General features: G+C 30.4%; 2 protein-coding genes across 2 annotated transcripts; one reads left to right on the top strand and one right to left on the bottom strand.

Annotated features, from left to right (window-relative positions):
• The first annotated feature begins 11,185 nt into the window (after positions 1–11,185).
• Positions 11,186–15,069, top strand: CarT (Carcinine transporter). The gene is made up of 8 exons (XM_065500657.1): positions 11,186–11,533; positions 11,596–11,820; positions 12,009–12,182; positions 12,369–12,627; positions 13,618–13,984; positions 14,051–14,272; positions 14,334–14,553; positions 14,615–15,069. The coding sequence occupies exons 1-8, from the start codon at positions 11,450–11,452 to the stop codon at positions 15,047–15,049; spliced, it is 1,986 nt and encodes a 661-aa protein (XP_065356729.1). The 5' UTR covers positions 11,186–11,449; the 3' UTR covers positions 15,050–15,069.
• Positions 15,070–19,210: 4,141 nt separating this feature from the next.
• On the bottom strand, positions 19,211–24,840 carry TM9SF2 (transmembrane 9 superfamily protein member 2). The gene is made up of 7 exons (XM_065502300.1): positions 24,683–24,840; positions 24,515–24,618; positions 24,222–24,405; positions 23,699–23,893; positions 21,973–22,961; positions 21,728–21,887; positions 19,211–19,875 (listed from the first exon to the last, which is right to left on the bottom strand). The coding sequence occupies exons 3-7, from the start codon at positions 24,393–24,395 to the stop codon at positions 19,372–19,374; spliced, it is 2,022 nt and encodes a 673-aa protein (XP_065358372.1). The 5' UTR covers positions 24,396–24,405; positions 24,515–24,618; positions 24,683–24,840; the 3' UTR covers positions 19,211–19,371.
• Positions 24,841–25,496: the final 656 nt, after the last annotated feature.

Here is a 25,496-nt window from a genome sequence, read left to right as displayed (position 1 = left end):
CATTTGTATGGGGGCTAGATGAAATAATGTATCGATTTCAGCCATTTTCAATAGGCTTGGTCCTTGGGCCGAAAAAATAATATGTACCAAAATTGATCAAAATATCTTCAAAATTGCGACCTGTACTCTGCACACAAGGTTTACATGAACAGCCAGCCAGCCAGCCAACCAGACGGACGGGCGGACATCGTTTAATCGACTCAGAAAGTGATTCTACTTTAAGGTGGGTGTGACTAATATTTTTGGGCGTTACTAACATCTGCACAAACGCATAATACCCTCCCCACTATGGTGGTGTAGGGTATAATGATATAAAAGTGATTTTTATAGCTTTTTGTAGAATAGAAATATTTCGAGAAATTTATCCGAAACATCCGGAACATGGGGCACATGGATTGAGCAAGTAAAATATACCACTACTTACAAAAACAAAGTTTGAAGTATAAGGCAGTTTAAAAGATGAGACAAATTAACTCTACGGAAATCTAAAAAAAGATTCAGTTTGAACATTTAAAACTTAAGAAAACATATAGTAATTTATTGCTAAATATAATAAAATTAATTGAATCAAACTTTCATGTAGTGCAAAAGACAGGACAATCGAAATTTAATCCTATAATAAACAATTTTAATTAATCAGCTCAGTATTTTATTTACTTCTTATATATTTTTTAATAAAACGTTAAAGTCAAAAAGTAACCAACTATTTTTAAGTGCATATTTTTTATATTTTAAGAGCATATTTTTCGTTTATAAGTGCATATTTTATGCGCATAAAACACTTTTTTTAGAGCATATTTTTGGTTGCCCTGCTCATAAGGATAGATTTTTGTATGAATCTATACTGTATATCTTTTACGAATATCTTTTATATTCATGTACTCCACTGTGCATAATTTCGAATACTATTTTAAATAGTAAAAACCAAAATGGGGGCCAACATTTAGGGTTAGTCATACCATTATAATTGAATCACCACAAATCTATGCAAGCTACATAATGGCTAATGGAGAGAAGAAAAAAAAGATGATAATAAAAATAACTAAATAAAAAGATTTAACCTTGTATGTTCCTTAAATGGGTTCATTATTTAAAGAAAAAAATACAAAAAACCATACACACTTACAATTAATGGTAACGCGACATTCTCAAGCGATTAAACACCACAATCTGTACATATGTAAGTCCAATAAACATACTTATGTATTCGCAATACTGAAAAAAACAACACAATAGCATTCGCAAAAATATTAAAAAATCTATATCTAAATACTATTATTTTAATGTTTTTTTTTTTAATTTATTTATTTTTTTGTTTGTTTTGTTTCAACTTAAGGATTGTTTGTTTGTTTGTTACATGTTACCAGCAAGCAACCAACAATTGTTTCTATTCTTTGCGTTCAGAACATTTATTATTTTATAGTTTTTTAATGATCAGGTGTCACATTGATCTACTAGTAGCCATTTATTTTCCAAAACCAAACTATTAGACATTTACGAGTTTGGCCATATTCGCAGCAGTAGGAGAAGATGAAAATGTTTTGGGAAAAAAATAACTGCACACAATGCTGCCATGGTGGCCGAAAGTGAGTGAGTAATTGGCCATTAAAATGCAACAACATAAACATGACACTCAATTCCACTCAATACCAATCTACCGAACTAACCACTGGTCATGTTCGACAACTATATAGAAAAATAGTCGCAACGACACCAAACGACAGACGTACAACAAGAACAATTTATGCAAAATTCAAAAGACAAGTAAAAGTGTTTTGGGAGTTTGGTAACGAATTTGAAGTACTCTATTCAAAATAATAAGATAAATACTTAGTTTTAAGGATGGTTTTAACGGTATCAATTTCTATTTTCGACTATTTTCGGTCTATAAAGTAAAAGTATATTTTTAAACCATTTTAACTAAAAGTACCCTTTTAAACTAAAAGTACCGTTTTAAACTTAAAGTAGAATTTTTAAACTAAAAGTATCTTTTTAAACTGAAAGTACCTTTTTAAACTAAAAGTACCTTTTTAAACTGAAAGTACCTTTTTAAATAAAAGTACCCTTTTAACCTAAAAATACATTTTTCAACTAAAAGTACCTTTTTGAACTAAAAGTATCTTTTTGAACTAAAAGTACCTTCTTGAACTAAAAGTAATTTTCTGAACTAAAAGTAATTTTCTGAACTAAAAGTACCTTTTTAAACTAAAAGTACCTTTTTAAACTAAAAGTACCTTTTTAAACTAAAAGTACCTTTTTAAACTAAAAGTACCTTTTTAAACTAAAAGTACCTTTTTAAACTAAAAGTACCTTTTTAAACAAAAGTACCTTTTTAAACAAAAAGTACATTTTTAAACTAAAAGTACCTTTCTGAACTAAAAGTACCTTTTTTAACTAATAGTACCTTTTTTAACTAATAGTACCTTTTTAAACTAAAAGTACCCTTTTAAACTAAAAGTACCCTTTTTAACTAAAAGTACCTTTTTAAACAAAAAGTACATTTTTAAACTAAAAGTACCTTTTTAAACTAAAAGTACCTTTTTAAACTAAAAGTACCTTTTTAAACTAAAAGTACCTTTTTAAACTAAAAGTACCTTTTTAAACTAAAAGTACCTTTTTAAACTAAAAGTACCTTTTTAAACTAAAAGTATCTTTTTAAACAAAAAGTACATATTTAAACTAAAATAATCTTTTTTAAACTAAAAGTACATATTTAAACTAAAAGAACCTTTTTAAACTAAAAATACCTTTTTGAACTAAAAGTAACTTTTTGAACTAAAAGTACCTTTTTAAACTAAAAGTACCTTTTTAAACTAAAAGTACCTTTTTAAACTAAAAGTACCTTTTTGAACTAAAAGTACCTTTTTAAACAAAAAGAAGCTTTTTAAACTAAAAGTACCTATTTAAACTTATATACTTGGATACTTGGATACCGCAAGTATATATGTAAATAATTGAAAAAAATTATGGTAAACATGTTCAAATATGTTTTCTCTCTGGGTGTACACAAGATTCGGCACAGACGAATAATTCAGAATTAAGATTTTGTTAATTCTGTATTAAGATATTAATGAATTAAGCATAAACTTAAATAATAATAAATTTGAAGCTCTGATTGTTGTTTAAAGTTATTTAATTCTAAATTATCTAAGATAATAAAGAAACAATGAATAATTTGAATTTACATTACAAATCCAATTGCCAATTGACCATTGCCAATTTAACATGACGTAGTGTATATTAACATTATTCAATACTCTATATTTTACAATATTATCGATGGTGTTAGACATACAAGACAAACGTTCTTCTTTTCTAAAATCTACATTTAGTTACTATCTTTATTTTCAGAGTTTTGTTTTGGTTTCATTTCGATTCGCAACACTTCTTATTTGGCCCTGAAAGCATAAAGTCATCGTCGTTTGCCACCATAACTATTATTATTATTATTGTATATGCCGCATCATAAATTAATCAATTAAATGTCTTTACCATTGGTCTAACAAAGTGTTTTTTGCGAAAGAAGAAAAAGCTAAAAAAAAGTGTTTGATGGAGGGGAAGTAATCCTAATAAAATATTGGGTAATGATTTTAAATGATGGGAAGAAAAATAATTATAATATAAGTACATCAAAATTATTGTTAATCTTCTCTATATATAATTAGCTAACTCATCACCCACTAAAAAAAACTCTTACAACTCCCTTTAAAAAATGTTTTTTCCGGAAGAAATTTACCGCTTGACAATTAAAGAGTACCTTGTTATGAGTTCCCACTTCATATATGATTAATATCAGGTTTCTAGGTCTATTATTATACAATTGAAATAAAAAAAGTACTATTAGTTCTAAATTTTTGGTACTTTAATACCATTAAGTCCCCAATTATTGATTCTTACTTCACTCAGATGCATAGTCATAGTCTATTAGAAGCATAGTCAGCTAACTTTTTTTTATCGATCATTTAAATAATTTAAATTAGTAAAAAAAAGTGCCATTAGAAAAAAAAAGTACCAATTTCACTTTTCCCTCTTGAACACCCGTCAAGTTTGAAATATTAAACACAATTATGTCTCAAATCTATGTTCATGTGCTCAAAAAAAATATGTTTTAAAAAAGTACCAAACGGTTTACCAGGATTTGGACAAATTTACACCTTCACACTCGAGTTCCAAATAATAACCTATTAATTAATTTGTGTATGACTGGAAGTACCAATGTTTAAACTTTAAACAACATTGACTTAATAAATTTTAATAAAATATATTTTCCCATTTGTACCCCTAGTTGGTACTTTTTGTTACAAATTTTATTCAAATAAATTTCAGTATCGTGGTGGCAGCTCATAATAAAATATTTATCTGTCTATGAAAATTTATAGAAAAACGTATTTTATGAAACAATTACCAAAAGTAAATACAATTTTTAGACCTTAGGGATTGCCTTTCCAAAAAGTACCAAATCTATAAAATTTATTTATATTTTTATACCCTCACCACCATAGTGGGGAGTATTGAAGTATACCGATCGACTTAGAATCACTTTCTGAGTCGATTAAATGATGTCCGTCCGTCTGGCTGGCTGGTCGGCTGGCTGTCCATGTAAACCTTGTGCGCAGAGTACAGGTCGCAATTTTGAAGATATTTCGATCAAATTTGGTACATATTATTTTTTCGGCCCAAGGACGAAGCCTATTGAAACTGGCTGAAATCGGTCCATTATTTCACCTAGCCCCCATACAAATGTCCTTCCGAAATTGGACTTTATCGGTCATAAATGTTTAATTTATAAATGTATCTCCACAAATTGCGCTCCAAATAAGTTTTATATATACAAAATTCATGTCACTAAATTTTGTTACGATCGGTCCATAATTAGTCATAGCTCCCATATAGACCCGCTTCCGAAAATCACTTTAACGTGCATAAATCGCTTAAAAATGTTGGTATAAACACAAAATTCAACATAGTTAACTGTAATATAGACATAGACAACTCCCATATAAGGCCCACTTCCGAAAATCACTCAAAAATTTATATTATTGAAATTTTAAAAGAAAAATGCTTTTGCTATTTTACTTAGTGTAGTTTATTATATGGTCAGGCTTGACCGACCATACTTTCTTACTTGTTATTAGTATAAATGATACATTGGGTGCTAAAAAAATTAAAAAAACATAATTTTTACACGTTTTCTCTATCTACTAAAATGTTCGAATTTCTGCTAATTTTTTCAATAGATAAATATGCATTTTAAATTTTGTTTGTATCTCTATTAGGTTTGAAGATATACGGTTACCGAATTTTTTCCCCCCCAAACCATAGAATTTCCAAAAATCCCTTCTTTTTGGATCTACATAGGAAGAAGGGAACCTATAGTACAAATTGCATGTCTCTATATTTTAGCGTTTGCCCTGGGCAATGTTTAATCAGTAAGTCAGTTAGTAACGTTACTCTTTTATATACGAGAGCTGGTCAATAAGTCCCTTACTTTTCGAATTTCCCTCCTCTTAACTGAAAGAGCAACACTGCTGCTGTCAATAGTCATCTGTCAAAATTTGAACAATTTGCATCATTTAGTTTGTGTTTGACAGCCATTGACAGCAGTTGTCTGCGTGAATTGAGAAGAACATGGAAAAAAGTGAATTTTTTGCGGAAAAAACTATCAATCAAACCAACGCTAAGCTTGATAAATACTATGGCAACTCTGTACCATCAATTTCAATGGTAAACAAGTGGATTACTGAATTTCGTTGTGGCCGTACAAGCATGGAAGATGCCGAAAGTTCTGGACATCCAGTTGAGGTCTCGATCGGAGATTGAAAGTGCCAGATATTGTGGAAGCCATAGGCATCGCACATGGCTAAGTGGTTTCAATTTTGAATGATCGCTTGGGTATGAGAAAGCTTTCCGCAAGATGCGTGCCGCGTTTACTCACAATCGGGTACACAAAAGAGTGCACACATCTGCAGTTTCCATGAGAATAATCCATGAATTATGCTACGAATTGCTCCCTCATACTCCCTATTCTCGGGATTTAGCCCCAGTGACTATTTCTTATTTCCAAACCTGAAGAAATGGCTCGGCGAAAAGAGATTTGACTCCAACAATTACTATTTTGATGACCTCGACAAATCTTATTTTTAGAAGGGATAAACAAATTGGAGAAACGTTGAACAAAGTGTATAGAACTCAAAGGAGACTATGTTGAAAAATAAAATGAGTTTCTCATCAAAAACCTGTGTCGTATATATTTAGATAGATTTCTAGAGCGTTGTTATGCATATTTGCTTCTTCCAAGAGCTTTTTATCGATCTTCGAAGACCAAGAAAATGGAAATTCGACATACTTATAATTAGAGTTTCGTGTTCGGTTTTAACCGAAACCGCGGTTTTTCAAGGCCTAAAACCGAAACCGACAATTATTCATCGGTTTCCACTTTTAATTTATTTTCAGTAGAAAAATTCAAAATTTAGAAATGAAAAACAAACTTTTTCATTCAATGATTCATCTAATTTCTCTAAAAACAACTCAGTTAAAATATCTTAAGATTTCTTTAAATTTTTTAAATTGTATTACAATAATTGCTTTTGGAAACTCTACTTATAATACTAACTAAATATTATAACTTAATACTTAATTTCGAACAAGTTTAATATATATTTAAAAACATTTCCTGAAATTTTCTGATTTAGTTAACAAACCTTTTTAGTTTTATTTACATTTCTCTCGCCTACTTCCCTCATTTTTTCAATTCACTTCTATTGATCTTGCCTTGCCACCATTAAAATACTATTTGTAGCACATACAGCAAAACAACTAAAACTAAAGAAATAAAGATACAATTTTTACACATGCATGCAGTTTATTTTTCTAGAGCTGGTTCAAAGTCAATGGTTATACAAAAAAAAAAACATCTCAACTAAATGTTAGTAAGTAGTATGTTTGAACATACAAGTACAAGTCCAACTTACTACGTAACCAAGTGTTTGAATTTCTGTTACTCTTTAAATTAAAGTTATCCAGGTGCTGCTAACAGCAAACACACATGTGTTTGCAACTAAATACATATTGAATTATGTAGCAAACAAATACTGTCTACTCTGTAGGCTTTACACTCGTTCATTTATTGAGTCTTTTAACGTTTAGTCATGCTGTTAACGGCTGCTGTAATAGCAATAATATAATGTGTCTTTGTGTATTTCGTATCTTAACAAGGAAATACTACTACATAGTTGTCTTTAGTTTAGTGGATGAGTACATAAATTATATTGAAACCCTTTTGAGGTAGAATTTAGAAATATTGGAGAGGTGAGTAACATGAAAATTTATATTTATTAAAAAATGTTAGGAATTTGTCATTCACTTATACTTTTTTTACTATTTTAAACAAAAAATTGGCATTCACAATTTTTATTTAATTATAAATTAACACTTTACAATTATTGAAAGAAAAAAACAAACAAAAAACTTAAACAGCAAACCTTATTTTCACAAAAAAATATCTGTAGGGTTGTTCGTTAAACTAAAAAGTTCTATCGGATTAGATTCTATCGAGATTCAAAGTTAAAATATTATATAAGAAATAATAGTGCTGTAAAAAGTCGATACTTTTCAAGTATTGAGTAAATACTTAATATTTTAATGTTTACAAGGTTTACATGGACAGCCAGCCAGACGACGGACATCGTTTAATCGATTTTTATATAAGAGGTCGTTAATAAGAGGTCCTAGAGGAAAAACTAGAGGAAAATATTCTGTGATCACTCATATTTCCCACCAAATATCGATTTTTATATGAAAAATATAAAATCACTCATAGATCGGAAATAAGACGTCCAAGAGGAAAAAGGACAATATTCTGTGATCACTCATATTTCCCACCAAATATCGATTTTTATATGAAAATTATAAAATCACTCATAGATCGTTAATAAGAGGTCCTGGAGGAAAATGGGCAATAATCTGTGATCACTCATATTTCCTTCCCACTAAATATAGATTTTTATATCATAGATCTTTAATAAGAGGTCCTAGAGGAAAAACGACAATATTCTGTGATCACTCATATTTGCCACTAAATATCGATTTTTATATGAAAAATATAAAATTACTGATAGACCGTTAATAAGAGGTCCTAGAGGAAAAACGGCAATATTCTGTGATCACTCATAGATCGTTAATTAGATAGAGGAAAAACGGCAATATTCTGTGATCACTCATATTTCCTACCAAATATCGATTTTTATATGAAAAATATAAAATCACTCAAATATCGATTTTTATATGAGAAATCTAAAATCACTCATAGATCGTTAATAAGAGGTCCTAGAGGAAAAACGGCAATATTCTGTGATCACTCATATTTCCCACCAAATATCGATTTTTATATGAAAAATCTAAAATCACTCATAGATCGTTAATAAGAAGTCCTAGAGGAAAAAGGGCAATATTCTGTGATCACTCATTTTCCCACCAAATATCGATTTTTATATGAAAAATCTAAAAACACTCATAGATCGTTAATAAGAGGAAAAACGGCAATAATATTTGATCACTCATATTTCCCACCAAATATCGATTTTTATATGAAAAATTAAAATCACTCATAGATCGTTAATAAGAGTTCCTAGAGGAAAAAGGGCAATAATCTGTGATCAATCATATTTCCCACCAAATATCGATTTTTATATGAAAAATCTAAAATCACTCATAGATCGTTAATAAGAAGTCCTAGAGGAAAAAGGTCAATAATCTGTGATCACTCATATTTCCCACCAAATATCGATTTTTATATGAAAAATCTAAAATCACTCATAGATCGTTAATAAGAGGTCCTAGAAGAAAATGGGCAATAATCTGTGATCACTCATATTTCCCACCAAATATCGATTTTTAAATGAAAAATCTAAAATCGCTTATAGATCGTTAATAAGAGGTCCTAGAGGAAAAAACGGCAATATTCTGTGATCACTCATATTTCCCACCAAATATTGATTTTTATATGAAAAATCTAAAATCACTCATAGATTGTTAATAAGAGGTCCTAGAGGAAAATGGGCAATAATCTGTGATCACTCATATTTCCCACCAAATATCGATTTTTATATGAAAAATCTAAAATCACTCATAAATCGTTAATAAGAGGTCCTAGATGAAAAAGGGCAATAATCAGTGATTACTCATATTTCCCACCAAATATCGATTTTTATATGAAAAATCTAAAATCACTCAAATATTGTTAATAAGAGGTCCTAGAGAAAAATGGGCAATAATCTGTGATCACTCATATTTCCCACCAAATATCGATTTTTATATGAAAAATCTAAAATCACTCATAAATCGTTAATAAGAGGTCCTAGAGGAAAAAGGGCAATAATCTGTGATCACTCATATTTCCCACCAAATATCGATTTTTATATGAAAAATCTAAAATCACTCATAGATCGTTAGTTAGTAAGAGGTCCTAGAGGAAAAAACGAGGATATTCTGTGATCACTCATATTCCCACCAAATATCGATTTTTATATGAAAAATCTAAAATCACTCATAGATCGTCAGTAAAAGGTATTAGAGGAAAAATGACAATATTCTGTGATCATTCACATTTCTCACTCATAGATCGCTAATAAGAGCTCCTAGAGGAAAAAGGGAAATAATCTGTGATCCCTCATATTTCCCACTAAATATCGATTTTTATATGAAAAATATAAAATCACTCATAGACCGTTAATAAGAGGTCCTAGAGAAAAAACGGCAATATTCTGTGATCACTCATATTTCCCACCAAATATCGATTTTTATATGAAAAATCTAAAATCACTCATTGATCGTTAATAATAGGTCCTAAAGGCAAAAAGACAATAATCGGTGATCACTCATATTTCCCATGAAATATCGTTTTTTATATGAAAAATCTAAAATCACTCATAAATCGTTAATAAGAGGTCCTAGAGGAAAAAGGGCAATAATCTGTGATCACTCACATTTCCTCCCGAAATATCGATTTTTATATGAAAAATCTAAAATCACTCATAGATCGCTAATAAGAGCTCCTAGAGGAAAAAGGGAAATAATATGTGATCCCTCATATTTCCCACTAAATATCGATTTTTATATGAAAAATCTAAAATCACTCATAGATCGTTAATAAGAGGTCCTAGAGGAAAAAGGGCAATAATCTGTGATCACTCTATTTCCCACCAAATATCGATTTTTATATGAAAAATATAAAATCACTCATAGATCGTTAATAAGAGCTCCTAGAGGAAAAATGGCAATAATCTGTGATCACTCACATTTCCCACCTAATATCGATTTTTATATGAAAAATATAAAATCACTCATAGATCGTTAATAAGAGGTCCTAGAGGAAAAAGGGCAATAATCTGTAATCACTCATATTTCCCACCAAATATCGGTTTTTATATCTAAAATCACTCATAGATCGTTAATAAGAGGTCCTAGAGGAAAAAGGGCAATAATCTGTGATCAATCATAATTCCCACCAAATATCGATTTTTATATAAAAAATATAAAATCACTCATAGATCGTTAATAACAGGTCCTAAAGGAAAAAGGGCAATAATCTGTGATCACTCATATTTCCCCCGAAATATCGATTTTTATATGAAAAATCTAAAATCACTAATAGATCGTTAATAAGAGGTCCTAGAGGAAAAACGACTATTCTGTGATCACTCATATTTCCCACCAAATATCGATTTTTATATGAAAAATCTAAAATCACTAAAATATCGTTAATAAGAGATCCTAGAGGAAAAAGGGCAATAATCTGTGATCACTCATATTTCCACCAAAATATCGATTTTTATATAAAAAATCTAAAATAACTCGTTAATAAGAAAAATGTAATTTCTTAAACAATTATGCTCGTGTTACTGTAAATGTAGATCGTTACCTCACCATGATCAAATGATATTTGCACAATACGGTGGATATTTCCATACATAATGGCATCGATAGGCATTTCAAACGAATAAACAATTTTGATAATATCTCACACACACTTTGTTTTATTTTAATTTAAAGATAGGAAGCGCTTAGTGAAAGACCCTTTATTAAAATGCCAGTGTTTATTTATGTATATAACTTGTAGGGATTCAACTCCCACATTAATAACACTCTCAAATTACTTTTTCTATAACTTGGATAACTTGCACCCTCCTTTTGCATAGTGTATTCAATTGTTCATTTTAACATCGAAATGCAATGGAATAAACCAAAATAACCATACAGAAATTGCAATTTTAAGCATGTTGCTTCTTTCAGCAAAATGTGGATAAAAGAAAACAGCAGAATATAAACAAGACCTTAAATGTCATTCTGCAGTTATTGGTCTTCCTTGGTTGTCTTTTTCCAACCATGTACAAGACAAATGCCAGTTTTCATTAAATTTTCGTACAAATAAGTTAAAAATTTCAAGTTTGCAATGTCTTTAGAAAATGATAGTGATTATGGAGACGAATCAATGCATAAAAAGCCAGCAGCCAAACCAGTGCAAGATGAGGAAGATGTAAGCCTAAAAGGGTTTAAGAAAATCATATAACATATTGAGTAATAATGGTTGTTTTGTAGGAAACTTTTGATCTGGATGACATACTGCCAACAATTGGAGAATTTGGCAAATATCAGAAGCTATTGGTTTTTGGTATATGCCTGCCTGCTTGTATACCTTGTGGCTTTTGTGCCTTCAATCAACTGTTTATGGCTGATACCCCTGAAGATTATTGGTGTAAAATACCGGAATTACTTAATATATCATTGGAACAAAGAAAACATTTGGCTTTGCCACCAGATATGGTAAAGTGATTCATGGGAAATTTACAAGAAAAAGGAAGCCATAGTTAGAAATTGACATATGTAAATTTTGACATTGACATTGTGTGAATGAACTAGAAAGATACACTAGAAAGTGATAACTATATGCAGTAGTTTTGTTTACAAATTTCAAACTGTTTACATTTTTTTGATATTGTTTTTGTTTACAGGAACATGATACCGGTTTGCATAGCAAGTGTTTTCGCTATGCGGTCAATTGGAGTGAAATACTTGAAAATACCAATATAAAGGACTTGGAACCAAATGCCAGTTGGCCTGTGGAAAAGTGTAAACAAGGTTGGGAGTTTAACACCACGGAAGTGTGGTCTTCCATAGTAATAGATGTATGGAATCTGGTTTTTATTAACAAAACATCATACAAATCATTAACAAACATCTTAGGTAATGCCAGCTAAATATTCATGTAGTTTTTGATTTCGTTCATTCATTTTAAATAGCTTATCTGTTGCCTATTTCAAAGATTTGTTGGATATTTATGTAATTAGCGTAATATATTTCATTTTATTTAGTATGATTTAGTTTGCGATCGGGATATTTATCCCACAATTGGTTTGGCAGCCTTAAATGTTGGCGGTCCTATTGGTGTTTATCTATTTGGCTTGCTAAATGATCGTGCTGGACGGCGTACTTCATATTTTACCTGTTTGGCAACTTTGCTGATCGGCAGCTTGATCACTTCTTTGAGTAAGGATTTTTGGACTTGGGCTGGTAGTCGGGTTATAGTCGGTCTAACCATACCAGCTGTTTATCAAATACCATTTATTATTTGTAAGTATTTATGTTTAAATTCTATACAAAGATACAATTTCGAGTTAAGGGCAAATTTGAGACGATACCAAACCATAAGAGATCTTAGAGCGTCCAATTCATTCCGCAAAAGACAGGTTTGGTGTGGATTGTTTGGTATTTGAGAACGATATTGGCCAGGCATCGATGAGCGCTATAGGTCGATGATTGCCAATTCATTTTGGACTGGATGGACACCTAAGACATGTGTTTCAACAGGACTGCGCTACGTGCTGGACATCTCATGCCACATTGGACATTCTGCACGAGCGATTTGAGAGCATGGTCATTCCACGTGTAGGTGATGTGAACTGGTCTCCGAGATCGCGTGATTTGACCCCGTTACACTTTTACTTGAGGGGTTTATTAAGTTGCTGGTCTGTGCGAATAAGCTACAAACCACAGCGGCACACAAAGCTAACATAACCCATGTCAGCCTGATTTATGCGCCTGAGTCATGGAAAATTTGACATTTCGGAAGCGCACGACCCAGCGACGTCGCGGCGTTCACTTGAACGATGTTATATTCCACACATAATGCCATAGATAGGTCTTTCAAACGGCCCTTTAGTTCTAGAAATGTTATCCGCAGGTCAAATGAGGCCGCTCTTGGAATACTGTTCTCTTTTCGTATGAATCCAAATACAAATTAAGAGGAAGTGGTGGGAGAACAATTGACAACTGAGTTAGGTCTTTGAAAGACGAAATATTTGGATTTAAATTAGAGTAGACTTTTTATGCCTTTTAGAGTTGGAAATTTTTTAAATAAGCCTGGAATTTCTCTATTTTTTTAACATCATAATATATGTATAACCCCCAGTAACACGAAGTCTAGTTATGTATTAACTAATAGTTAAACTGACAGTTTTCATACAAAAATATTTTTAACCGACAGTATTACTATTAGTTAGGCCATAACCAGGCTTCGTGTTAATGGGGGTAATTGAAATTGCATAACTAATTTTATTTTAGCTCTCGAACTGGTTGGCGAAAGTTATCGTTCATTTGTTACCGTTATGACTTGCACCTTCTACACTTCGGGCATTATGTTACTTTCCGTGGTGACCTATTTAGAAAGGGATTGGGTTAAACTCTCCTATTACACCTCCGTGCCTTTCTATATATATTTTTTGTACTTATTTGTAATGCCAGAATCACCAAGATGGTTGCTAATGCGAGGACGGCTAGAGGAGGCTTTAAAGATATTGGAAAATATGGCAAGAGTGAATGGCAATCAGTTTCCGGAAGCAGTTAAAATAAAACTTGAGGCACAAATATCGCGTAATAAACTAAAAGAGAAAAAGAAAACTGTTAATGCAGGTCTAGCTGATTTGTGCAGGTGAGTTTGAGTTTGAAACTTTACTATGTTAAAGAATAAAGGATTTAATTGAAAATTCTTCTTTAGAACTCCAAATATGCGTTTGAAAACCATATTAATAACATTAAGCTGGTTTGCGAATGAAACCGTGTATTTGGGTTTGAGCTATTATGGACCTTCACTGGGCAGCAATCAATATGTCAGCTTCTTTCTATCAGCTGTAGTGGAAATACCAAGTTATTTGGTATGTTGGTATTTAATGGACTGTTGGGGTCGTAGATGGCCTTTAAGTTTATCCATGATATTGGGGTAAGTTTTTGAAATATTTATAAAAAAAAAAACAAAAATAAAATAATTTGTTTCCTTACAGAGGAGTGGCCTGTGTTATAACTGTTATGATACCCGATGATGCTGTCGATGAAACATTAATCTTGTATTTAGTGTCCAAAGCTTTACTTTCCGCTTCATTTTTAATTATATATCCGTTTGCTGGTGAATTGTATCCTACCCAGGTGCGTGGCATAGGCATTGGTGTATCCAGTTATGTGGGAGGTCTGGGTCTTATAGTTATACCATTTGTAACATATTTGGTAAGAGAAATTTAATGAAATTTTACATATGTTACATATTTAATTTGTGTTCTTTTCCTAGGGCAAAGAAAATCTAAAATTACCTTTGGTTATCATGGGCTTTGTTTCCATGCTAGGTGGTATTACTGGTCTTAGATTACCTGAAACTCTGCACCATCGTTTGCCACAAACTATCGAAGAAGGCGAAGAATTTGGCAAAGACTGGAACTTAAATGCCTGCCTTCATTGTCGATCAGCCGAAACTACTGCTTCTCAGCCCTCATCTTATGAAAATCTTGATGTTTTACACTCAAATACCGCCTCAGATGTTGAGCTGGAAATGAATGCATCGACTAGCGGTAGGCGCCAACGACCCAAATCTATTGTAGATGAACGTACACCTTTGGATGGTAGTCGTCCAAGTCGACCATCTATGAGACGCTTGGTACGCCAAATGAGTGTAATGGACACTCAAAGGACAGAAGATGGTACTATGCAGTTAACTCATTGGATTTAAAGGAAGGAAGCGTTTGTAAAGTTAAGCCAATCAAAAATCATCAAGACTAAAAGTCAGTATTGTGTGTATTGTTTAGTTTTAAAGATTCAGTTGTATGTAAATTAGTTGTTAGGTTTTAACTAACCATATACGCGAACAGTTTATTTAAAAAAAATTATATTTAACAACAATTAAAATTAATAAAGAATATGTTTATCAAGAAAATGTGTCTCAAAAAGGCGAAAACTCAAACAATATATGTACAAGAATTTACGTTCTTTATTTTATCAGTTACTTGGTCTTCAATTTGAGAAAAACACCCAATTCTATAACTATTGAACTTTGGTTTTGACATCTCGCCATTATGAATGTTATATAAACCCGGTATTGATTTTGAATCTATAAAAACATGGTCTGTTCGATTGCCTGCTAGTTATTCACTTCTACATAAGATGAAAGATTATATCGTCACCTAAAATGCAAAACAACGTCACAACAAAAATTCCAAAATCTAATGTTTGATAGATAATGATGAATGACATAAAAAATAATAAAAGAAAACTAAATCTTAATTTCAAAATGTATGTCGTTGTGTTTAAAAATTAAATGAGATATTCACCCTTATCGTGGTTGTCGTAAATGTCATACGCCTACGACAGTTTCGTACTAGATTAAAGAAACAGTTTTCATTTTATCTTTAATCTAGTACGAAACAGACGTAGGCGTAAGACGTTTACGCCAACCACGATAAGGGTGATTAAGTTTATATCAGCGATACTTTCCTTTTGCAATGGTTTTTAGCCGATCACTTTAAAAATTTTTTAAATGATGTTACGTTATTTTGCATTTTAGGTGACGATATATAAATTTGATATTCAAAATATTTCAAAACGTTTGCGAACTGCAGGATTCATCCAAAAGCAGGGAAATTTGGTACCATACGAATTGCCATACAAGCCGATTTTGGATTTCCGAAATGATGTTCGAAGGCTATAAAAGAAAATCATTATTGCACCGAATCATTACATGCTATGAAAAATGGATCCATTACGATAACCCGAAGCGTAATAGATCGTATGTGATCGTTCATGGCGCTTAGGTATTTGATGGGACCAAAAGGGTCCTGTCTATTATGAGCCAGACCATCACAGGGAACCTCTACCGAATACAACAGATTCGTTTGAAGTGAGCATTGGCCGAAAAACGCCCAGTGGTTGGGAAGTTTTGCCTCACCCGATTTATATTTTGGACCTTGCCCCGTCCGACTACTACTTGTTTCGATTGGAGCAGAATGCTCTCTCTGGAATACGCTTCACTTTGGAACAGAGTATCCGATATTGGCTTAATTCGTTCTTGCCATCAAAAGAAGAGCAGTTCCATTGGCTCGTAATCCATATGTTGCCAAAAAGATGGGAAAATGTCATAGCTAACAATGACCAATACTTTGAATAAATTTATATCGAACAAATGTATCAAAATAAAAGCTAAAAATTTTAAAAAATACCAATATATTCCGGATTCTTATAGATATGTAAGTTGAAATATCGAAGTATGTACGTCTGCCCATCTGTCCGTATGTTAACTTAAATCTACTTTCCAAAGGCCGCTGATATCTTACAGACTCCGGACCAATATATCATGGGCCAAATTATCGCATTCGTGATCGAATGAGCTATCGTATCGAAAAATGATTTCGATATCAAAATTATGATAAAATGTACTAAATTTCTTGCTGGATATCGAATGCCATAATCTCAAATAAGAAAATTACGATAAATTTTACTCGATATCGAAGGCGGTAATTTGGAACCAGATACATATATGTTCGAGAATGACGGTATTGAAAATCCACAAAATTGGTCCATAAATGGCTGAGATATAAGCAATTGAATATTTATGGATTGTGACCTATTAATTAAATATTTGTAAAAGTTTTCTTTTTATTGTCAACAACTATATATTCTGGATTTGTCTGTTGAAATCAACTTTCCGATATAGAAATTCGGAAAATGTCGAAATCGGAAAAAATTTAAACCGCTTTTTTCACAAAAAATTAGTTTTCTCCAAAACATTTTGATCATCAACACACTTTTTTCAAAATATAAAATGAAAGGCATTCGGACTCATAATGAGCCAATTTCGAGAGGAACAAAAATTCACTAAAAATACACTAGGACATTATCAACCGAATATGTATAACTTTTAAAATTCCCTTATAGATTAGTATTTGTATCAATATTTTATACCCGTTTCTATATCCCAAGCGAGTGTTTCGTGTGAAAATTTATCATGTTTTGTTATTGTAACAATCAAAACTAAATTTGAGAATTGGACGGCTCTTTTTGTCGTGCAATTCTTGATAGAAAGGAACGCTTGTGTTATCATTGAAATTCACAAAAATTCCCCGGGAGTTTTTTCCCTTTTCTCATTTATCCTATTCAAATTCTATGTTAAAAAAACGAGTAAGGGAAAAAACTACCGATGAATTGTTTTTCATAATTAGGCTGATAATAAAAGTAGCAGGCAAACAAACATACTGCTTGTTTCCCCTCTAGCAGAATTTTACTTTTGGCAAAATGACTTGAACAATTTTACCTAATATTATTGAAATTTAATTTATTGTTTATAACAGAGATCGAAAATAACTCGTCCATATACCAAAAAACCCAAATTGTGATTTATATTTTTGTGATAAAAATAAATCACTGAAAATAACAGTTATAAAATTAATTCTATTTAAATGGTTTGGTATGACCTTTATTCGTTTTTGTTGTTTTTTAATGGTTTGGTGTGAGATAAACAATTCATTTGTTCTTGTTCTTAATAACTGTTACTTTCTCTTTTATTTACATACAATAACATACTGTTAGTAATCTTTAACAAATTATGGAAATAATATGATAAGTATGAAGTAATGAAGTCTGAGTAACAGAAATGAGATTTTTTTTTAAATTGGTATTAATCTTTTGATAAATTGTATATATTTAAGCGTTGATTTGCATCAAATGCATTTTTGCGATTTATTTTTCATGTTCGCAAATAAAAGTCACATGCTGACCTTTACGCAAAAAATAAATTATAAATCACTCATCCAGATTATTTGTGTTTGTTTCTTTTCTATTTCTCTCAACCCCAAACCTAAAATATTCTCGAATAAATCACTCTCTCAGTGATATCTCAAAAAAAATTATTTTTAAATGGCTGTGAATGAGAATTTACCATTGAAATGAAAGTGAACCCGTTATTTTCGGTCTCTGGTTTATAATTAAAATAATAATAAAAACAAAACACACCAAATTATTTAATCTATACATTTTTTATTGTTATTAATTTATTATTTATTAAATATAGTTTAAATACTTTAAACTAAATTCCATATGAAATAATTTTAATTATAATGGGACAATAAAACAACGTGGAATATGGTGATTTCTTCAATGCTCCATAGTTAAAATATTCAAAACGAAAATTGAAAGCCAGTTCCAGTTAGAACCAAATTTTCTTTTGCAAATTACAGAATTTTAATTTTTATTAGTTGTTTTTTTTTCTCATTAACAAAATTCAAATTGTTTTATATTTCATTTCACTTGTGGTTTATTATTGTAAATCTTTAATGTTAAATTGTCAATTACAAAACTACATGGTAACCGTTTTTGGTTATTATCAAAAAAATTAATATAAACAGAAAGAGGAATCAAACTACTACATAATTATTGTATCAATTACGCAAGAGCCACTAATTAAAATCATTTTGTAGTTTTTATTGTTAATGTTGAAATACCTTCTTTGTTTTTTTTTTCTCCTGTTTATTTTTTTTATGATATACATATAAAAATATTGACTCAATTATTAGTTTCAAATATTATTTGCAGAATGGGAACTTAAACTAAAAAAGGGGTTTTCTTTCACTTTTTTACTTCAATAAAAATATTTATGTGTATAAGAAAATATGGAAAGTAAATTTTATAAATTATGTGTTAAATTGTTAAATTAATAATAAAGGGATATAATTTATTGCGCGTTTTTTTATGTTAAAGATATGTGTATGTATGACTTTTTATTCATTCTTTCTTTTGTTAAAACTACTATGTATACATATATCATCTGGCCTATTGTTATGTAGTTTCACAATTTCTTTGCAATACATGCTGATGCTGATTTCGTATGACACACATATCTAGGTATTATTATATTTCTTTATTATTTAAAAGTTTTCTAAAGACAAAAAATAAATCACAACTTAATTATAAGTGTATGCTAATTATTCTAAGGTTTCAATCCTTTTGAATATTAGCATAACATAGCTTAGAAGCTATAAAGTAAAGCCATACTTGCATACAAATTTAATCCACTTTGACAACACTGTAAATTTTGCGTATAAACCAAAAGCAGGCAAAGAAGCCAATGGAACCGGTCAGCAAGAAAAACAAAAATACCATTATCGAAGTATATCCAAAGTACAAGAATGTTGAGGCTGCATCCTTTATAGACAATTTCGTTACGAAATAATGACAACAGTATATAAACAGATATACGGCTGTAAAACCCGATGTCAAGAACGATCGCCACCACCAGTGATAATCTTCCGCACACAGATGGAAATAGCACAAGAGGATGGTGGTCTCCGAGCAAGTTATAACCAAAATGACAAAGACCAAGAATAGGAAACCGAACATGTAGTACATTTGATTGGACCAAATCGATGAAAGTATGAAGAACAATTGAATGAAAATACAACCGAAAGGTAAAACGCCTCCCATAATGATGCCGGGCACGGGTTGTGTATAAATCGACTGATCGGGAATTTGACGGGGAATTTGATTAGTACGTACGGGATGTTCCAAAGACTAAGAAATGGGAAGAAATAGAAATAAATGTAAATTAAATAACGTAAACGATATTGAGTTATAAACAGAAAATTTCATAAAAAATTTTGTCTGAAATGAAAAATAATGAAAATTTCATTATTTGCACTAAAAAATTTAATGAAGCGAATTTTTATAGGTGAAATGTTCACATAAATATTGATTTAACTTAATTCCTTAAGTAAAATTTTCACTAAATATTTCGTTAGTGAAATTTAAAAAAAAAATTTCGAAAGCAAAATTTTCACTTAAAAATCCGTTATTGAAATTTTCACAAATAAATTTTAAGAATTTTCAATAAAAATTAGTAAAATTTTCGCAAAAAAAATTAGTTACTGAAATTTTTTCCAAAAAAATATGTTTTAATGAAATTTTTTACCAGTGAAGTTTTTTCCAAAAAATTGATTTTAGTGAATTTTACCAAATTTTTATTTTTGTAAAATTTTCAATAAAAAATTGATTTCAGCAAAAAAAAATATTTAGTGAAATTTCAGAAAAAAATTGATTTCTATAAAATTTTCACCAAAAAATTGATTTTATTTAAATTTTCACCAAAATATTGATTTCACTAAAATTTCACCAAAAAATTGATTATGCGAAAATTAATCAAAAAAAATTGACTTTAAAGAAATTTCACAAAAAAAATGATTTTAGTAAAATTACCAAAACATTGATTTTAGTGAAATTTTAACCAAAAAAAGATTTTGGTGAAATGTTTAACAAATAAATTTACTTTAGTGAAATTTTCACCAAAAATAGATTTCAGTGAGATTTTCACCAAAAAATAGACTTCAGTGAAATTTTCACCAAAAAAATGATTTCAATTAAATTTCACCAAAAATAAATATTTTATACAATTCATACAAGAAATTGATTTTAGTAAAATTTGTGAAATTTTCTCCAAGAATTTAATTAGTAAAATATTCACCAAAAAAAGACTTTAGTGAAATTATTGGCAAGCTAATTTCTTTAATGAAAGTTTTTGTGAAAAATTGATTTACAAAAATAATTTTTTTGGTGAAAATTTAACCAAAAAATTGATTCAGTTAAATTTTCACCAAAAAATATATTACAGTGAACTCGCGATAATATATACTAATTAAAACCAGGACATTCACTTTTTCAGGATTGTTCATATTTGCGAATGGTATCTAATTCCCACCTACAAACATTTTTTCCACACAAATCCCCAAATTATTATGCAATTGAATTAAAATTTAGCCACTACACTATTGATTTAGATTTCAACTCTGTGTAGATAGATAAAAATCCGATAAAGAAACAAAAATATGCTGTTCATATTTTAAAGGTTTTGCAATAAGTTAATATTTTAGAGTAGCCAAGGAAGTAAAAAAGTGTTCATATTTTAAGGTATTATTATCGCGAGTGCACTGTATATTGATATTTCACCATAAAAAAATTATGTTAGTGCAGTTTCACAAAAAAACAATTTTAGTATTTAAAATTACCAAAATATTGATTTTAGTGAAATCTTTTACTTCAGTAAAATTTTCACCAAAAATATACTTCAGAAAAATTTTCACCAAAAAAATTATTTCAGTGAAATTTTTACCAAAAAAAAATTATTTCAATTAAATTTCACCAAAAAAAATTATTTTAATTAAATTTCACCAAAAAAAAATATTGTATAAAATTCGTACAAGAAATTGATTTTAGTAAAATTACTTTGTGAAATTTTCTCCAAGAATTTAATTAGTAAAATATTCACCAAAAAATTCACTGAAATTTTTCACTTTGGTGATAATCAGAAAACAGTTTTTAGTTGTTTGTTATTACAAAAAAAATGTAAAATATAATAAATGTGAAAACTTACCCTCTTACGGAAACCAAAGTAAGCTCCAACAAATGTCAAGGGTACCGAAACACCAAACCACAAGGCCAACAAAGCAATCAATGTACTGAATGGCACAGCACCCGAAGACTGCTCACCCCAAAGTACAAGATTCATAACGAAGAACAAGCAAAATACCACACTAAAACAAAACAAAAAACAGAAAATTAATTACCACACACAGACTGCAAACAAAAAACACATGCATAAAAGCATTATCAACTTACCCTGGACATAGCATAGATGTTAAAATAACATTACTCTTCCATTTGATGCCACCAAAGCTCTTATAAATACGAGCCGAAACATAACCAGCTGGAGTGCCCAAGGCTACATACAATACCATAGAGCAAGTCATTAAAGCACCACGATTGGCAGGGGATAAGAAACCCAAACAGGCAAAGGCCAACGTAATTAGTGTCATGCAGAATACTTGTACACCAGAGCCCAAAAATACTGACAGTAACATGCCTTTACGAGGTGGACGAAATACATCACCATGTACCAATTTCCAACCGAACTCCTCTTGAGCATCTTCACCACTTTCCATTTGATTGTAACGAGCAATATCCTTGTGCAAAGTACGCAACATAATCATGGCAACCATACCGGACAGAAATAGAACAATAACCAAGGAATTTAAAATAGAGAACCATTGGATGTTGGTGTGTGGCATAGATTCCAATATATAATCCCATCTGGATGACCATTTAACAGCATCATTACGTACAAATTCCACACTATAGGTATAAATGATGGATAGTTTTTCGCCGGGTGTTAATGGACTGCCCTTAACAGCCAATGGATCGGTATTCTTACAATCCAATTTATTCGGATCAACATGATTGATAGAGCTGGGCGTTACTTTAACTGAAATAATACGACCGCCATTGGCACGGAAACCAACACCCCACTCCTCGGTTTGTCCACTGTGATAGGTAATTTTCAAATCCACATGATTGAAGGGATAATAGAAGCCACGTCTATTATAGTTGGGATTAATAAGACAACCAGCATCACTATCACTGCGTACCAAACAGCCCATGGGGAAACCAGTACTACAATATTGTTTGTTATTTTCCAGAGGATAACACCAAGTAACCGGCATATTGTCGACAATCCAATGATGTTGATAATTCAAACTGATGCCTTTCTTGAGTACCATCATACGTCTGTCGCTGTCAGATTCGCCACCGATATAGTTTTTAATACAAACCTGTAAGGTAATTTATTAAATTGAAAAACAAATGCAAAATAAAAAGTGTTTCGTAGAAATAATTGAAGCTTCAACTTTTTCAAGCATACTAAATCTAATTTGGCAAGTTTATATTTCATTCTGAAGTTGTAAAGCATGTTTAAGTATACATTTTAAATATGTAAAGGGAAAAGTTCTTTGGGAAAAGGTTTCCTGATGATCTGACCTAAGTAACCAAAATTTAAGGAACTAATCAAGAACAGTTTATATTTTTATAATTTTTTTTCTGTTAATATTCATATTTTCTATATTGCCAGACTTCGGCCGGGCGAAGGGACTTTAAACTCTGGGGTGTATCGATCACCGGCTTCGCTAAAATTACTTTTTCTGAAAATTTTCTGAAGTACTGTCATATAAATTCAAAAAGGAATTTTTGGTTCACAATATTAATAAACAGTTCCATATTATATATCATATTAAAGGTATTTTGAAGCACTATTCAATGATACCCATAATGATCAGATTATTTTCCAAATACATGAGAAATTTACTATTATATATATTGACTTTAAATGCCTATAACTCTTAAACTAAGAGAGAGCAGGCAAAAATTTTAACATTTTTATTAAAATGCAAGCTGTTTCGATGATCTTGATTTATGTCAAATTTACTAAAACGTAAATTTTATATTCCCATAAATAACTTTTGTTTAAAATAAGTTTTCATTAAATATATATTTACAAAAATAAATCACTTACCGGCTTACATTCGACGTCTTCTAAGAAATTAACCTTATAGGGACCGGGACGTATACGTTCTCCAAAGACCACTTGGCCCAGATTTTCAACAGGAGAGTTATTTTCATTGCCAATACAAAAATCGAAATGATGATATTCATAAGGAATAACAGACTCCTCGGTATTCAAACGATTTACGTAAAGAGTAACATTAGACTAAAATTTAAAAAAAATAATAAGAATTAGAAAAATAATAACAATTATTATCAAAACGAGAAATTTATTGCACAAACAAGTAAAAATACTATATGTAGAAATGAATTGTAAGACTATGACGAACCAATCATACAAAACAGTTGTCAAGATAAGAAACATTAGCACATATTTTTTTTTGGATACCAATGTTAGTTTCTAAAGTTCTTACAGCTTTTAAAAAAAAATTACAAGTAAAAGCATCATGTACATAATTTTTATATAAAATTAAAATTCATGACAATTTTCGTATCAATTTAGTATATATTTTGCATTAAGATCCATAACTTACCTTACAATTACTGGATGCATCCGATTTTATGCAATAATTAACTGGGGCCAAACCCGGCAAATAGAATTGCTCACTAACACCAATGCATTGCAACAATAGCAGTAAATTGATTCCCACTATAGCCAAAGAAATATTTGGCTTACGCCAGCCCTTTTGCTGGCTCACACCACACATTTTAGCAAAACTATAGATACAAAACTTCAATTAATTATATTCTTTTGATGACGTTCTGTTTTTCGTTCCAATGTAAAAAAAAAAACAAATATATTATTGATGATTCTATTTATCCATACACTACTATGTTTAATTTCTGCGAATTATTGCTGCCCTCTGCTGGTCTTGCCTTTTTTCCACTTTTTTTCCTCTGCCTTTTATGTTGTGTTTGTTCTTTGTTGGTCTACGTAGACAGAAACGTGTTAATCATCAATTTCTTGATGAAATTCGAACAATTGTTTACATACCAATCAATTATTTTTGTTGTTGTATTATTTTTTAATGTTTTTTATATTTAAAGTTAATTAGATTTACTTATTTTATAAGAAAAACTCGTTTTTAACGTCGTTGAAAATTACTATTTTTTTCTATTCTATACATGTCAGAAACGTCACCAACAGAAAAAAAAATAGTAGAATGCAAAAAACACAGTTGCTATAGCATGGTAGTAAATCGAAAAGGAAGGAAGAAAAAGGTAGTACTATGAGATCGGCTCTATCTGAACAAAACTATTTTTTTTATTATTGTTTTTTTCTTAAATAGAAAAGGGGGTATTCAAAACGGCATAAATCAAGATCATCGAAACAGCTTGCATTTGAATAATTTTTTTGGTGTTTATAGCTCTCATACTTATAAGCACAAAAATGTTAAAATTTTTGTCTGCTCTCTATTAGTTTAATAGTTATATGCATTTAAAGTCAATATATATAATAGTAAATTTCTCATCTATTTGGAATATAATCTGATCATAATGGCTATCATTGAATAGTGCTTCAAAATACCTTTAATATGATATATACGGCAATACGAAAAATATGAATATTAACAAAAAAAAAATTATAAAAATATAAACTGTTGCGGGGATCTTGATTTGTTCCTTCAAAACTATAAGTCCGTTTATGTGTAAAATGTTTAATCGTGAGAAACATGAGACACAGTTTTTCTACTACTAATTTTTACAGCCGTTTAGCTGTGCAGCAGCAGTGCTATTAACAGACCTAGTTTTACAACCCTCGACAGGCGGATCTACGCACCGGAAATTTGAACCCCAATAAAAGATAA

Source organism: Calliphora vicina, chromosome 2 (assembly GCF_958450345.1).
Source record: "Calliphora vicina chromosome 2, idCalVici1.1, whole genome shotgun sequence".
NCBI classification, from domain to species: Eukaryota; Metazoa; Arthropoda; class Insecta; order Diptera; family Calliphoridae; genus Calliphora; species Calliphora vicina.
Note: the sequence above shows the minus strand (reverse complement) of the source record. Positions and strands in the feature narration are given on the sequence as shown.